This window comes from Pezoporus wallicus, unplaced genomic scaffold (genome assembly GCF_028554395.1).
Source record: "Pezoporus wallicus isolate ANWC-B61680 ecotype Strahan unplaced genomic scaffold, APGP_CSIRO_Pwel_v1 contig_8797, whole genome shotgun sequence".
Taxonomy (NCBI): Eukaryota; Metazoa; Chordata; class Aves; order Psittaciformes; family Psittacidae; genus Pezoporus; species Pezoporus wallicus.
The window spans coordinates 740209-756419 of record NW_026641918.1 but is presented as its reverse complement, the minus strand read 5'-3'; the positions used below and the strand labels follow the sequence as shown (position 1 = coordinate 756419).

The window sequence follows — 16211 nt, the reverse complement described above, 5'->3', positions numbered from 1 at the left end:
TAATGTGCGATAAGCAATCCTCAAGAGAATGAAAGACACCAGAAATTAGAGCAAGCAAGGAAATGATGCAACTAGTATTTCAGAACTACCTGGAGCCTCTGGTTGAGAAAGTTGTTGCTGTTTGGTTTGGTTTAAATCCAGGCCTTCCTGCAGCAAGAATTCTCAGAGGACCCCAAATGCATCATGCACTTGTCTGGGCGGCATTTCAGCTCCTAACTCGTTTCTGTTCCTTTGGACATTCCAGCATAACCCAGAAAGAAGCATTTTAGGAAGTTCAGAGCTCTGTCTGTTACAGCAAGCCTTGCGCAGCACGATGTGCCTACGGACATGTGACATTTCCTTCCTTTCCTCTTTGCAGAAGAGGTAAAACCGTACCCAGCAAACGGAGTGAACACAACATACCCAGAGTCCCGCTATACTTCAGACTACTTAATTAGTAAGTCACAATTGTCAGTATCATTCTGGTGCTTTTCTAGCCATGAAAGTGTCACCTATTGGAGATCTGACCCCATCATGTGAGGACTGCACCGTGTTGCTCTGTCGTGGCAGAGCATGCGAAGTGCGTGACCTTGTCTTTCCTAATGGTGTTCTTGGTTTATTCACCAGCCATCTGTAGTACATTGGTGCCTGCAGTGAGATGACACAGTCTGACTTTGCAAGCACTGAAAAGTGACCTCAGCATTCCAGAAAAACGGGGATTTTTAAAAAACTTACTAAAAAAGGGCAGGAATGGGGGAGAATAAGGCTTCCTTCTGGATTGCAAGGTGGGAGCCTAGCAAGGAAAGGGCTGAATCATCAATTCGGACTCCTGCACTTCCCATTGCTATTGTTTTGGAGATGTTCCTTAAGGGATTTGAAATCTGTATTTCATGAACCAGCCAGAAAACCCCGTATCCCTTAAATAGGGATTCCAGGCTTTGGCCTGAGAGAAGAGGTGACTCTGGAAGTGACTCATATATTGCAGTCGTCAGTGAGACTTCTTTGCCTTTTGTCTCCTTTGCTGAGGCTACACTCTTTGATTTTTCCAGCTTTTCCCCACTAGCAGCTTGCCCAAGAGGAGTTTGTCGTAATGCACATTGATGCTGGTTAAGGGTGTCTTATTCTTTAACTTGCTTATTGGTAAGACAGTCTCTGTCTGTAGCTTTTAGAAACCTTCCTCAGTATTAGTGCCCAGTTGTGCCAGGTATTTTGTACCCAAAGGCAGTCTCCTCTTGCACTCCAGTTCTCAAATCTCACTGTGCTGAGGGGGAGCAAGCAACGTTCTGGTTTCCCTGAGCTGTTTGGGTTGCTTTCTAACACCCCTATTCTGCCAACAGGCTATGGCATTGAGCATGCACAGTGTGTGCCTCCCTCTGAGTTCTCCGAGCCCAGCTTCATCACAGAGTCCTACCAGACCCTCCATCCCATCAGCTCGGAAGAGCTCCTGTCCCTCAAGTACGAGAACGACTATCCCTCGGTCATCCTGCGTGACCCAGTGCAGACGGATTCCCTGCAGACAGACTACTTCACAATCAAGCAAGAAGTGGTTACGCCAGATAACATGTGCATGGGACGTGCCAGTCGAGGTAAAGTTGGGTATCTCCCAGGGTTTACTTGGGTCCTTGCTACTCTACCTATATCAACCTAAGTGCTGCTTTCCCTCCTGCCAGAAATAGTGCTTTGGGGCACCAAGGGAGCCATGCAGTGGCAGTAACAAAGCCATTTCCCATATATGTCTTACAAGTGAACTCCCAGATGGCGTCGAGCCCTCCTTGCCTTTCTCTGCAGGGAAGACATGAAGGAGTTCTTCCTTTTCTCTACTCTGCTGCCTGTTTTTACAACATCTGCAGAAATGTGGCGTTTCTGGCTCTGTACTTTGATGTCAAACTCAAGTGAAGCCGAAAAAGGCTTTAAGGTTATTAGGGAGGACAGGCTGCTGTGTGCTGGTATAAATCACATTTCCTAGGAGACCAGGCAAAAACCCCACAGATTCTTCCATAAGTTCTTGTCAGACCTTGAAGGGTTTTACATTTGATGATCCAAAGTCTTTATCCATGATCTCCATTGATTTTGACGGCTGCTTGCTTGAACTAATAATCTGTTCTGATGAACCCAAGCCCTGTGCTTTGTTAGGAGATGCAGATGTCATGGGTTGAATCTGCAACAGAGCTGAAGGGACCCCCTGAATCCTTGTGCTACAGCCCTACACCTCCAGAGAGTTATAGGTACATGATTCCTGTTTGAGATGATGGGATTTAAACACCTGAACACTTCTGAGGGTCTGAGCCCAAATACCTTTTCAATTAATGTTATTAAATTCTGTACACGTGGGGCCCAGATGCCCAACTACTTTGTCATTAACACAAGGCTAAGGATCTGGTTCATGGTTTATATTCAAAGGCAAAGTTTAATCCATAGAGCTCAAAGTCGCTTACAAAGGGATATCATTATCTCCCGATTCCAGGTAGGGAACCTGAGGCACAGGGAAGAGATGTGACCTGCTTGCCATCATGTCCTGAATAGAATCCAGGTGTCCCCATGCCTCACATTCATTATAGTAACGTGTTGCTGTGAGCCAGGTTTGATGTTGAACATTTAAACCCATTCATCCAGCTCTGAGAGATGAGGATGTTTTGACTCCCTGTGCAAGCTGGAGCCCCTGTGCAGGTCTGCACTGCATATGTGTGCTTAGTGGAGCTCGTTTTAAGTTCCTCATTCTTCTCCCAAGCTGGGAGAGCTAATGACAGGAAAGTTATTGTTTGTATTATTACCTCTGCTTCTGCTGCTGGCTCAGTGTTAATGTAAGAGAGGTGACTTGGACAATACAAGGGCAGTAGTGTTATAATTTTAGGTAAGCTCCTCTTTCTGGGCTTGTTTTTCTGGCTCTCTTTCATCAGTGTCTTTCCCTTTTCTTGACCTTTTCTTTAACATAGGTGATTTCATAATGTTTCTCATCAAAATGCAATTGTTCGGGCATGCTTTTGCAATGGTACCTTCAGGCTGGTCTCACTGGCAAGCCTAAAAAGGCTCCAGGGCAGGAGAGAAAGAGCCCTTAACACTGGGGACCAAGGGCCCCTGGCATTAACAAACACTTTAACATACTGATAGTGACTGAAGAAATGCAACAGGCTGTGGCTATGCTTACACTAACCTGCCTTTCAGCCACGTGGAAGGGCCTTTGGGTGGCATAAATCCTTAATATAAAGCGGAGTCCAGTTAATTCATATTTACCTGCATCTTTACCTTCCACTGTGTTAAAAGGTTAAGGTTAGTCTGCCACCAAATCAAGCTCTTCATCAGTTTGATGTTCAAGGTGAAGGTTTTCCAGAGGGTTGCCTTTTATTGTGGGCTTCAGGAGTTACTTTTGGGGTCCCACGGGAGTTGTTCCCCTCTGCCTTATCAGTGAGGGTGTCTGCTTGGAAGGTGTAGCTGCCAAACCCACGAGTTCCTTCTGTGTTTCCATCTAAGTCAAATTAGGTGCATTTTCAAAGAATTACCAGCAGGATTAAGCCAATGAATCCCAACTTCACGTGGTCCCAGGCCAGCAATCAGTGCGGAGCCTTCGGTAGTTGAGTCTTTCCAGAGCAAGTGCTCTTCAAACTACAGCACAAGTATTTGGGGGAGCATGCCAACATCCTTCCACGTTCCCATTCCGCTGGGATTCACTCTGTGGGCTCAGGCTGCGGGTGGCTTTGCCAATGGAAATTTCTCCAGGAGTTCTTGCACAATCCCAGCAGCTGTTTTTAGCCCGGTTTGGGAAATAACTGAACTTGAATGATCCTGTTACGCTCTGAGTTTGTCAGTAAAGATGTTGAGCAATCAGCAGCGTACGGGAGATCAGAGAGAACAATTTCAGTTTGTTCTTTGGAGCCTATTTTAGCTCTCTGTTTTAAGTACAGAGGGTAAACTTACGCTGTCTCTAGTGGGTGTAAAGCAGCATAGCACTGCTGAGGATCTGGCCTCTCGTGTTCTGGTCTGTACTAAAAATATCCCAGAGAATAGCCTTGATACAGCCCAGCTGTGCTCACCTTACCAGCACTGGGGAAAGAACTGTTTGAGCTCTCAGCCTTTTGCTCTCCTCCTCCATCAAATCTGCTGCTGTTTGGGGATTTGGGGGGGTGGAAGCTGGTCGTAACATACAGCAATAAAAGGCTGCTGTAGAGCTTTGTAGGAAGCATCAAAAGTAAAGAAGCTGGGTGTCCAGTGCTGGCAGACGGGACTTACTGGAGACCCAGAGCTTTCAGCAGGTCCTGGGGTGCCCATAATTAGGCACTTGAACTGAGCCTTGAATATCTGGCTGAAGTGGGTTATTTCTCTGCTGTTGCCTTTCTGAAACAGAGGGTGATTTCCACTTATCCCCAGGCATTGGTCTTGGGTTGATAAGTCAGGAGTTTGGGTTTTTTCACAGAGTCTCTCTGCTTTGCTCTGCTGCTTGGGCCTCAGATAGGCCAGCTCTGAATTACAAGATAATACAGGTATCCCCGTTTCAGGCTGTACTTTGAGTTTCTTTGGAGATGAAGCGTAGTTGGGGCTGTTCCCCACAGAGCATTCAGAGCAATAGCTTTAAACTGAAAAATGATAGATTTAGATTAGATATTATGCAGGAGTTCTTCCCTGTGAGGCGCTGGCACAGGGTGCCCAGAGAAGCTGTGGCTGCCCCATCCCTGGCAGTGTTCAAGGCCAGGTTGGACACAGGGGCTTGGAGCAAGCTGCTCTAGGGGAAGGTGTCTCTGCTTATGGCAGGGGGTTGGAACTGGATGAGCTTCAGGGTCCCTTCCAACCCAAACCATTCCAGTATCATTGCCTGGTTGCTGCTTTTCTTGTGCAGCAAGCAGGCGAAATATCCTTCTGGCTATAGCAAGCCAGAGCATCCCTGTGCTGGCCAGGCGCATCTCACACTCTCTTCCTTCTCACCAGGTAAACTCGGTGGCCAGGATTCCTTCGAGAGCATAGAGAGCTACGACAGCTGCGACCGCCTGACGCAGTCCTGGAGCAGCCAGTCCTCCTTCCAGAGCCTGCAGCGTGTCCCTTCCTACGACAGCTTCGACTCAGAGGACTACCCCGCCACCCTGTCCAACCACAAGCCCAAGGGCACCTTCAAGGACTATGTTCGAGATCGGGCCGATATGAACAAGGACAAGCCTGTCATTCCTGCTGCTGCCCTTGCTGGCTACACAGGTAGGGTCACTCTCCTCTTGAAACAGCCTCTCTGGTGAGCATCTTGGGTAGGACCTCTCCATCGGTGGAGGGCAGAGCCTCCAGGGTCTCTGGGTTGTCCGTAATTGAGTTCCGGGATGTCTCTGTGGTCAGCCACATGTATGTTGGCACACCTGAGAGCACGCAGCTCTCCAAGCATGGGCATTCCAGACCTCATAGAGGATGGAGGACCTGGCTGTAAGTGCAGGGCATATGATGCCTTGTGTTTTCATTTACACCTGGATGCCTCCTGCTTGGGTTTGCTTGGAAGTGGTGTCTGTTTTGTATTGCTGAGAACACAAGGTAGTAGAGAGCCCTCATTTCCCCATCTGACACTTCTGTGCAACATGCTGGCTACTTGCTTGTTGTTTCCCATATCGAGCAGGAGCGCTGCATTCCAGCATCGCTGTGTGCAGTGTGAAATGGTCTTCTCCCTTTTTTTGCATGGAGGAAGCACTTGGGTTTGCTCTTTACCTTGGTGCGAGGCAGGGATGTGATGGTGCCAAAGCAGACCCAAAGATTTTTCCATTCCTTGCCCTGAGAGAGATGAGGTGATAGGCCATGGAAACTCTGCCTTTTTATATGACAGCCCTCCAGCAATCTGGCATCTCCATGAAGAGAAACCTGTTGGGATGGGGCTTCCAGCTCCAACTGAGATAATCCTTTCCAGTCCTTCTGTGCCTTGTCTTTACCCTGTGCTATAAGTAAGATCCGCAGGACGGCCTCCTGCCAGTTCCCCTTTTCCCTCCTACATACTGATCTCTCCTGCCCCAGCTGGTAGCAGCTGGTGGAAATAGTTTGTGCAGATAAAGATCATCAGCAGGTTCAGAGCAGATCCTGAGGTGCGACTGTCCCTGAAATCTCCTCCTACACACAGGCTCATCTTGGGGCTGATACGTAGTTTTCTGTAAGGTGGGCAGAGATGCGGAGGGGAGGAGAGGTGGAGAGATAATTTTAGGAGCTATGTGTAAAAAAGGAAGTGGTTTGTTGCTATAGCTTTAGTTAGAAAGAAAGCTCTGAGCTCTGCCTGCTCAATGAGCCTGTTTCGACCAAGTCAATGTAAAATACAAATGTGCTCTGCTGTTCCTGAATGGTTGTGGGCTGGGCCATGCCCTCGGACACCATCCGCCGCCATGCCATGCCAGTTGATATTCCTAAGAAATGAGACCAGTGAGGAAGTTTTCTTGCTGTTTTCTCCTAATGACACCTATCACTGCACCCCATAGAAGTGTTCTGGGTAGTCAGTGCCTGTTTAGGAGCACTGTTGCACTTTAACAGCCGGGGAAACTGAGGCACGGAGGCACCTGACAAAACTTAAGAGCTCTATTTTCCAAGCTGGATGTTTCCCTCCCTGTTTGTAGCTCATGGAAAAGAGCCACCTCCATAGAGGGGAGCTGAAGGCGGTGGCTGGATGCTGTGTTTTGCTAGGGAGTCTTAGCACCCCAAAGAGTGTCCTTGGAATGGTGCCGCCAGGAAGAGGAGACTTGGGTTAATGCAGTGCCAGAGCACACTTCCAAATGCTTTGCACTGCGTAACATTTTCCCTTGCCTTATTTCAAACCCCGTTTTGAGCCAGGAAGATAATCCCTGGACACAGGCATTTTGGTGTGATCTGTAATGGGGAGTGCCTGATTTTTTACTTCTGTGTTGCTTCACTTGAGAAACTTTAAATGGAGAGAGGAAAACCTGAGGTTTCCAAAAGCAGTGCTTACTTGGAAATCCTTGGGCTGGAGTGCTGCGAAGCAGTAATTCAGTCTTCAAACCTCCTCGGTCTGTGTTTGCCATTGGGAACAAGCTTTGGAGAAATGATCTTTGCAGGCAGTGTTCTCTGTCCCTTTCTAAAGCCTACTGAGCTGTCAGCATCTCCTGTTTTCTGTGCGGAGGGAGCCCAGTGTGGGTGCAAAGCGAAGCCAGGTTGATAGGAAAGCAGGTCCCAGGGAGAACAAGTGAGAACACATTGCATTACAAACTGTAGGAGAACTGGGCACCCTCAGAACTCAAAACTGGTGTGTGTCTGCAAAAATCAGTGTAAAGAATCCATCCTGGCCACTGAGAAGTGCTGGACATCTGTCTTGGGCCAGCTGAGCAAGGGACGCTCAAGCAGAACTCCTAGGTCCTTCCTTATTTGCTTTGCTTTACATCTAATTTACTCAGAGGGGGAAGTGCTGTCTAGCAGCTAGAGCAGAGGAACTTCAGTCTGGGCTCTGCAGCTCTGGTGAAGAGGTGGAGCTTCCAAATGAGCAGAGTAGGGGATTACCAGCCGGGGGTCCCAAAGCAACCAGGACCTTGCTTTCTGTTTCTCAGATGATGCCACCATGCCCAGCACATCACCAGCCAGTGGAGCACCCAACACACATGCCATGGTGCGCACCTTTAGGGTTGGAAGAATGAAGCCTGGGAGATCACATCCTTCATCTCCAGGTTGACTTTAAGAACGTGATGATATTGTTCAGGCTTTGTTACCAAGGGGCTGTTTTGCTGGTGGCCCAGGGAGGTGGCACAGTGCTTTATCACAGATATCTGATGGTATCTGGCCCAGGAGGCACATGCTTTGGTGAGAAGGTGCATTTTGGCGGAAGCTCCATTTGCGTTTGATGTGTTCTTCACCCAGCTTGAGTGCAGCTTTTCAAAGCTGCCTTATCTGCCCCCACATCTTGACCTAATTTAACAAGTTGCCATGGTTGCTCAGAGAGAGGTTGATGCAATTTTCTTATCTTTTTGTTTTTTTTTCTGAAGGAGAATGTAATTGCTCAGGAGTTGGTGAACTTTAGTTTCCATAGCTGCAGGGAGGGCCAGCGCTGGGCACCTCTGGTTTTGGAGTTGGCTCTTCCAAAGCTTGGCCAGCTTGAGCCTTACATTAAGCCAGATCTTACTTCTCTTGACATGACCTAGGAAATGCAGGTAGAATGCATCATTGTATTTTGGCAAGCAGCGTGTCAGGATGCATCTTCCATGCAGGCAGATGTGCTAAACCTCACATTGGCTTAGCTAAGCTCAGTTTAAGCTTCCTTATTCATGCAGCAGTGCAGTGTTTGGTGTTGGTGGGTGGCCAGGTAGGACCTGGTCTACTGGAAGGTGTCCCTACCCACGGCAGGGGCTTTGAACTGAATGAGCTTTAAGGTCCCTTCCAACCCAAAGCATTTTGTGGTTCTATGATACTATTTCTTGAGTGCCACAAAGCACCTGCGTGGGTTTATAGCCATAGTGTGTATTTGCTTTGTGGTATGTAGGACCTCAGCATCGTCTCTGCAGGCTGAGGCTTTCCATCCCACAGTGCTGTCTGCATTGCCACAATACCAGAGCTGTGATGTGCCGAGCTACTGCTCCATTTAGCTGAACAGGCAGAGCAGAGTGATTCCGCTCATGTCTGAGAAGCAGATGGAGGAAAGAGGGATGAGAAAGGTGAAGTGAGTGCTCACCAAACCTTGACCTCTCATCTGCAAGGCTGGTTTTGCATTTGTGATGCTGCCCTTTCTTACAGACCTGGTTAGGAAGTTGCTGATGTCCTTACAGCACCTAAAGAGTTAACAGCCCCTGCCCAGCTAGTATCACACATGACCTGGGTATCTCTCTTGGGGACAGATTGATGCTATCTTCGTTATCATGCTGCCCTTGAAGAAGACAGACAGTAGTGCAGGGAGTAGCCATCTCTCACAGATGCTATCTTGCCTGAGCGCCTATCTGCCAAACGGTTTTGCCCAGACCAGATCCCATCCTAATCCTTGCTATCAGCATTCGCAGTGCCATGTCGATGGGGCCCAAATTTGCCTGCAAAACCCATCTGCCCTGCTTGAATTGTCTGTGGTGCAGAGCCTGAAGCCTCTGACAAGCCTCCGTTTCTGAGCGATGCTTATCTGTGACACAGAAGTGAAAGCACGCAGCTGCTGTTTTGCAAGAAAGTCAAGTCTGTGCCAAAGAAAGTGGGTCTCTTTCAAGAGAGCTTGTGTGCTGCTTCCCCTCTTCTTGTTGCCTGTGCTGCTGGCCTGAAGCTTCCACCAGCAAGCTCCCTGGATGTGCTGTGGTCATTGGCATCCAGAAACCCACCAGCAGCTGCCTTCCTAGCCCCCTCTGTTCCTTGACATCCAGAGTGAGGGCAGTAGCTTTCCTAGAAACATCAGCATCCTTCCTGCCTGCTTCTGGAGACTGTGCCTTTATGGAGATCCACATAGCCACTTGTAACTTGGGTTGAGGGAATTTGGAGATGCAGTCAGCTGCCCCAGCCATCAGAATTACAGAATCACGGAGTAATTAGGCTTGGAAAGGACCTAGGGTCATCTAGTTCCAACAAGCAGCACAGCATTGTCGCCTGTGTGATGCAGAGGATGTTGTTGGCTTGCTCCTTCGGGGTTATACCCTGTACCTGCCCTTGCAGGGTGACTTCAAGTGTGACCAGCTATACTACCTCCTGCCTGATTTCTACTTCTGGTGTAGAGCCTGCATGGCTCAGCAGCGAGGTGGGGAGCTCAAGGGTAGTGCTAGGGCGGGGGCTGGTTCAGTGGCTCCTGCTCCACCTGCCAGACATGTGCAAATGACAGTGAAATGAGCCCCACACTACGCTGCCCAAGCGTGACAGCAGCTCAGCTCTCACCAGAGCGGCTTGGTTTGTGTTGAAGAGACCTTAAAGCTCATCCAGTTCCACCCCCCTGCCACAGGGACACCTTCCACTGGAGCAGGTTGCTGCAAGCCCCTGTGTCCAGCCTGGCATCCCAGCATGTTCTTCCTTGAAACAGAGGAGATGCATCAGGAGAGCAGAACTCGCACATTGTGAGTGCTCTCCTGTCTGTAAATATGGCCAAAAGTACATGTCTCCATATACAGGAGCTTTCTGGGTCCTTCTCTGCTTTCTTCATGCCAGCTCTTTGTAGATGCTTCTATCTGAGCTCCACCTTTGTCCTCCCACCCATGCAAAGACAGCACTTTGCAGTGGTGTGACTGCATGCACCAGCTTGGGCAAGAGCTGGTGAGGAGGTGGTTGGACTTGGTCTAACAAGGGATCGATGGGGATGAGCTCTGCTGTTCCCCAACGCATTGGGAGAAACGAGGGACCTTTGGTGCCATCAAAGGGGGCTCAGGCAGGGCGGGCATGTGTGCGAGGTGAAGGCTGTTTTGGAGAGGTTGCTATGCCCAGTTGTTTTGTTGGGTTGGAACCACAAACCACAGAGCGCACAGGATAGGTGCGCCGCTTTTTTTTGTCAGTGGGGTGGTTTTTTTCACTTCTTTTCTTGTTTGAAACAAGGGAAACAAAACGGAGGCCGTTGAGAGGGGTGGGTGTGTGAAACTTGTCTCAGGAGAGAGTGGGGATGACGTGGTTTGGGCCATGCCCTCACCGATAAGGCACAGATACTGGTCTGACCCAGCCCAACCGGTACCGCCATCACTGCACAAGTGACAGTGGCTGTTCCAAACCCCTCCAGAGCCACTGAGTAAGAAGGTGATGGGGTCCGAGGGAGGATGTCACAGGGATGACATGGCACCAAACCCTTTGCTCTGGGGACCCCAAGGGGTGCTATTGGAGGACTAATGCTGAAGGGGCAGCGCTCAGCAAGCAGTTCCCACTGTAGCAGCTGGCTGTCATCCGGCTGCAAGGCATATTTTCCCCCTGACGTGGGGAGAATTCCTGTGGTGTGACACTCCCCACTGAAGGACCCTGTTCAGTGCCACCGAGGCCAGACAGGGCCCCCATTGTGGCCTTGGCGCGCACTATTCTTAGCATCCTTCATGGGTGCCTGAGGTCTCAGTGGGGTGGGAGGATGTCCCATCACCGTCTGAACCCTTGCCTTGTCTTTTGTGGAGCAGAGCTGCCCCTATTCCCTAGCCAGGTCTGGGTTTCCTCTGTGAGGACTAGCACCGTAGCAGGTGGTGTGTGTCCCCCTGCTTCGTCCTTAGGGCTGCATCCAAAGTAAAGGCTACAGGAATGCTCAGTAGTGGCTGTATTTGGAGATAACCAAGGCAACCCGTTGCGTGGTGGGATACACCCGCTGGCCTTGGGGCAGTCGGCGCGGCTCTGCGTGCCTGCACCATGAAGTGATCCGGTCCCGGCGTCGCAGTGGGGATTTCCAGCCCCAGGCAGGGATGAGTGGAAGAGTTGAAGCAGAAGGGATGGAAAATGGGCAAAGCTCCCGGCTCTGCAGGGGCGGAGGTTTGGGGCGTGGAGACAAGCCCAGCAGCTTCATGCTTGCCCTGATAGCTTTGGGGATGCGAGATGGGGGGGTGGCATCACTGCGTGAGCCGAAGGTCACCTTGAAATCCTGTTAGGCACTGGGAAGAATAACTCCCTGCTCCTTGCTGCAGAAGCAGCTCATAGAATGGTTTGAGTTGGAAGAGACCTTAAAGATTATCTAGTTCAAATCCATGCTCCAAGCCCCATCCAAACTGGCCTTGAACACTGGCAGGGATAGGGCAGCCACGGCTTCTCTGGGCAACTTACGCAGCACCATCATAGTGAAAAGATTCTTCCGAATATCTAATTTAAATCTTACCATTTTCTAGTTTAAAGCCATTCCCCCTTGTCCTACCAGTACCTGGTGAGCTTCTCATCTCTGAAGGTAGCCCTCCAGGCACTAATAACAGCAGTACAGGTCTATCAGATGATGCACAGACCTCCAGCACCCCTTCCCTGACCATTTTGCCTTCCTACCCTCTGGTCTGCCTCCTCAGAGCAGTTTTTGGCCATGCAGGCTGGGGCATGTGCCAGGGCTTGGTTCCTGCACCTCAGCATTGCTTGCCTCACTGACGGCTCCAAGTCAGCAGCAGTGGCACATCTGCAGGCCCTCTGCTGCCTTCCCCTCCGGCGGGGTATGTGTTTATAGGAGCTCAGACATGCCTGCGAGCCCCGCAGTAAACACATTCTTGACATGATTGCTTGTCCAACACAGAGGAATTTGGGGTTTTACGGTGTCCAACAGGCAGCTCGGAATAGAGCTTGGGAATCCCTGTTGCAGGGATGACACCGCTTCCTTCAGAATCCCAAAATACCCAGCCGAGCAGAGGCAGGAGCCTTGCCTTGCTTGCTGGAGAGAGGGCAAGAAACTCCCAGGTTTCCCAACACCTCTCCATGCCAGATGTTGGCTGGGTTAATGACACTTGTACCTTGAAAGGATCCCACAAAGTGGGCCAGACAGAACCTGGTGCCAGCGTGGTGGGTTTTCATCCATCTTATTGGGGGAATTAGATGCCCAGAGAAGCAGTGGCTGCTCCATCCCTGGCAGTGTTCAGTGCCAGGTTGGATGGGGCTTGGAGCAACCTGCTCTAGTGGAAGGTGTCCTTGCCTATGGCAGGGGATTGGAACTGGATGAGATTTAAGGTTGCTTCGAGCTCTAACCATTTTATGAGTCAATGAATAGTCCTTATTTGGTTGGGCAGGAGAGAAATCAGTGCAAGGTGATGAATCTGGTCTTGTTTAAATCGTGTCTCCTTGGACTGTTTCTCTGTTAACCTGCTTCCGGTGTTGGATGCTCTCTGTGTAGGGAATTGCTATAGAGTCAGATTGGCTGGAAGAAGCAGGCTCCGTGGCAATTCACCTGTGATTACCCATGGAGGACCCCAGGCTGCTGAAATAACCTTTTTTTTCCCAGTGTTTTCTCTGTGTTTAAAGCGTGCTGCTATAAATAGGTCTGAGTTTCAAGATGCGGTGGCATTTCAGGCCAGGGTTTTGACTCTTCCCTTTCGGGTGGGAGGCAAAGGCGTCATCTGACTTTCCTCCCCTGTTTTGGTGTGGATAACCCTACCAGAGAGCGTGGTCACGGAGTCAACGTCTTGGCAAGCTCTTGCCCAGAACAACGCTGGGCTGGAGCCTTTCCCCGCTGAGTGTCATCTTCCCATTCACAAGCAGAGAGATGGTGTGAGCTCCCTGCTTGTCCAGCCCCTGGCTGTGTGATAACCCCCAGGCTTGGCAAGAAAACCCTGGAGCAGCTCCTTAGGAATAACAGGAGGGAAACAGTTTGGGGAGGGTTGGATAGGGCACAGTGATTTCCCTGTCCCGGAGCCAGCTCTCTCATTTTCTCCTCCCTACCAGCTCCTCTGCTTTTGAGTCATTTTAAACCTTGTGGAAAAGGGGGAACAGCCCTCTTTTCCCTCCGCGGGTTATCCCGGAGCCACAGCTCGACAGCATTCATTGTCATTCCTGGAAATAAGCTGTTCTCCATCCCTTTGTCTGAGTACATAATTCTTCCTCCTCCCTGCTTGAAGCCTGTACTCATTGCTGTCAGCAGGCGGGTTTACCCCAGCCTGCTGTCTTAATGCAGCCTGTGCCATTCCTCTTGTGATAAATCATTTCCTCTAACGCCTGGTTCTGTTTATTATTATTATTATTGTCATTCTTGTTATTAGTGATGTATTTTAAGCTGCGTTTAGAGCATGGCAACGTCTCTCCTGAAACATGTTGCCCAGAGCTAAGCACAATATTTAGGGTGCGGCTGCATTTGGAAGTTGCTCATCAAAGAGATTTGGCTTGAGGGCTTCTCCTCTACCTTTGATTGGGACATAAGAAGGGATAAGGGTTTCGAAATCACTCCATGTGCACCATTCATCCAGCCCAAACCAGGCTGCGAAGCCGCAGGCACCAGGTACTGCAGATTAGATGTGTCAGAGTGCTGTTGGCCAAAATTAGCACCCCGGGGACTGTGCTGTTGTAAGGTTGAACGTACGTGGTATGGGATGCTATGGGCCACTTTGAGTGGATTAGGGGGACCAGCAGCCACAGGGAGGTTTACTAGGACTTTGCTAAGACCATGATAGGGAGATGCAACAGTCCTGAGCTGGTGAGACCCATGCAGAGAGCCAGCCAACCCCTGCCTTCCCTGCACTGAGCTCTGTGCACCAGCGCAGCCCATTCCTGCAGCAACACGCCCTGGAAAGAGGCCAGATGATTTTCATACCTGGGTGTCCTCCCCCTTATCTCGATGAGCAGCAACCGAGCAAAGAGTCAAGGTCGGGAAGCAGGAGTCTGCTGGAGTTCATGTGATGGCCAGCAGCTTTTTGGCACGGAGAAAGCAGGGGTGCTGTTGTGCCAAGACAATGACTGCTCGCTGTTTGGATGCCAGAAAAGTAATCCTATTTATGTAACTCGAAGTGAAGCGTTCCAGTGCATGAATATTCAGCTCTTACTGCAAATAGGAAGCTCTTTTACCTGCAGGATTTAACTCTCAAGCTGTCATCTCAGACCACATCTTGCCCTGTGGTCACTGATTATTTTCTTTATGACAGTAGAAGGTTTTATTCTTTTCAGTGTGTACTGTTTGGATGTGATATTTCCCCCCCCCCACCCCTTGGATAGAAGGAGCTGTGCTTTTCCTGGCATTAATTTCTGGTATTTCTCTTGTCTTTCTAGGCAGTGGACCCATCCAACTGTGGCAGTTCCTGCTGGAACTGCTCACTGACAAGTCCTGTCAGTCCTTCATCAGCTGGACGGGTGATGGCTGGGAATTCAAACTTTCCGACCCAGACGAGGTAGAGTGCCCTGCAATAGAGTGCATGGCCCAGATTCCTTTGTAATATTGGTGCGGATAACCCTGCCCTCCTCCTTTCAGGGCTGAGATTTGGGCAGTCACATTGTTCTGGTCTTGGGTATGTGTAGGGGAAACCAATGAATTAGATCCCAGCTGAAAACTGGCTGCACTAATACCTGGGAAGCCATAATTTGTGCCCAAAGTCAGTGGGAAGTAGCTGCAACATGGCAGAGAAGAGGTATAATGACAAAAAGGATGTGTACAGGTGAGAAGGGAGACTTGCCACAGATTTTGGGGAGTGAATACTGTACCAGCTTGCCCAGAGAAGTGGTAGATGTACCATCCCTGGAGCCATTCAAGGAGGATTGGACTACATGGTCTCTGAAGGTCCCTTCCAACCCAAACCATTCTGTGGTTCTGTGACCCAGGATGACCTGCACATCCTCATAGAGTCATGTGCAGTGTTCTGCCATTGCATGGAGGTTGCTTTCCCCAAACCTTAATGCTTGTGACCCATCTGTGTCCATCTTAAAGATGAGGAAACTCCTTTCTCTTCCCTCGTGTCCGTTCCCTGCGATGCACATCCCTCCTTGACCCTCCTCTCCCCTCTCCCAGGTGGCCAGGCGATGGGGCAAGAGGAAAAACAAGCCCAAGATGAACTACGAGAAGCTGAGCCGTGGCTTGCGCTACTACTACGACAAGAACATCATCCACAAGACGGCTGGGAAACGCTACGTCTACCGCTTCGTCTGCGACCTGCAGAGCCTGCTGGGCTACACACCCGAGGAGCTCCACGCCATGCTGGACGTCAAGCCAGATGCCGATGAGTGAAGGTGGCCGGCCGGGGTGGAGGGTCACCCCGTGTCATTTTGAAGAGTCGATGGGACTTTTTCTGTTGGTTCTTTTTCTTATTTTTGCTGTTCTTTTGGTCATTTGTTAATTTGTTTTTGTTGTTTTTAAAGAGCGACTCAGATTTGATGCTTTGAGGATGTTGGGAGAGAGGGAGGCGGAAGAGGCAAACTGTGTTTAGTTGGTAGAAGGATGAGCTTTTTCCTTCCCCTGAAAGCTCCAAGAAAGGCTTTTTTGGGGGGGGAAATTCTGAGTTTTAAGAAAGCCAGAAAAATGTAGCTCACTTAAAAAACCCCAACAAACCCCTCCTCATCCCTTGCTGTTTAGGAAAAACATTATCAAATGGATCCCTTCGGATTTTGTGTTATTCGCACGCAGGCAGTTCAGGAAACGATAGTATTCCCAAGGATTTGGATCTCTCTTTGAGGGTGGGGAGGGAAAACCAAAGTGGGTGACTATTCCTGCTTCGGGGAGGGGCAGTATGGGAAAACCCCAAGAACTCTTCGTCGTTCTTGGCCATCACCTTTCTGTCGGTCGTCTGCTTTTCTACAAAGGACAGAATTTTTGCTAGGAGGGATCAAGACTTTTTTTTTTTTTAAGAAATCTGTTAAAAGTTTTATTTTATTAAATTTTGTGCCAGTATTTTTTTTTCTTTTTTAAATAGTCTTAAGCTCTAAGATGGTCTCAGTATTGCAATATTGTGTGTGTTTGTTTCTGTTATGCCAGCAGAGAGTTTTATCAC

General features: G+C 49.6%; 1 protein-coding gene across 3 annotated transcripts in view; it reads left to right on the top strand.

Moving 5' to 3' along the window:
- Positions 1 to 15726, top strand: part of ETS1 (ETS proto-oncogene 1, transcription factor) — a 67338-nt gene extending 51612 nt beyond the window's left edge. For all 3 annotated transcript variants that reach the window (XM_057425975.1, XM_057425973.1, XM_057425976.1), the window contains 5 exons: positions 359 to 436; positions 1317 to 1565; positions 4897 to 5157; positions 14503 to 14621; positions 15236 to 15726. In XM_057425975.1, coding sequence (XP_057281958.1) covers positions 359 to 436; positions 1317 to 1565; positions 4897 to 5157; positions 14503 to 14621; positions 15236 to 15451 — 923 coding nt within the window. In that variant the 3' untranslated portion in view covers positions 15452 to 15726. The remainder of the gene's footprint in view (positions 1 to 358; positions 437 to 1316; positions 1566 to 4896; positions 5158 to 14502; positions 14622 to 15235) is intronic.
- Positions 15727 to 16211: the final 485 nt, after the last annotated feature.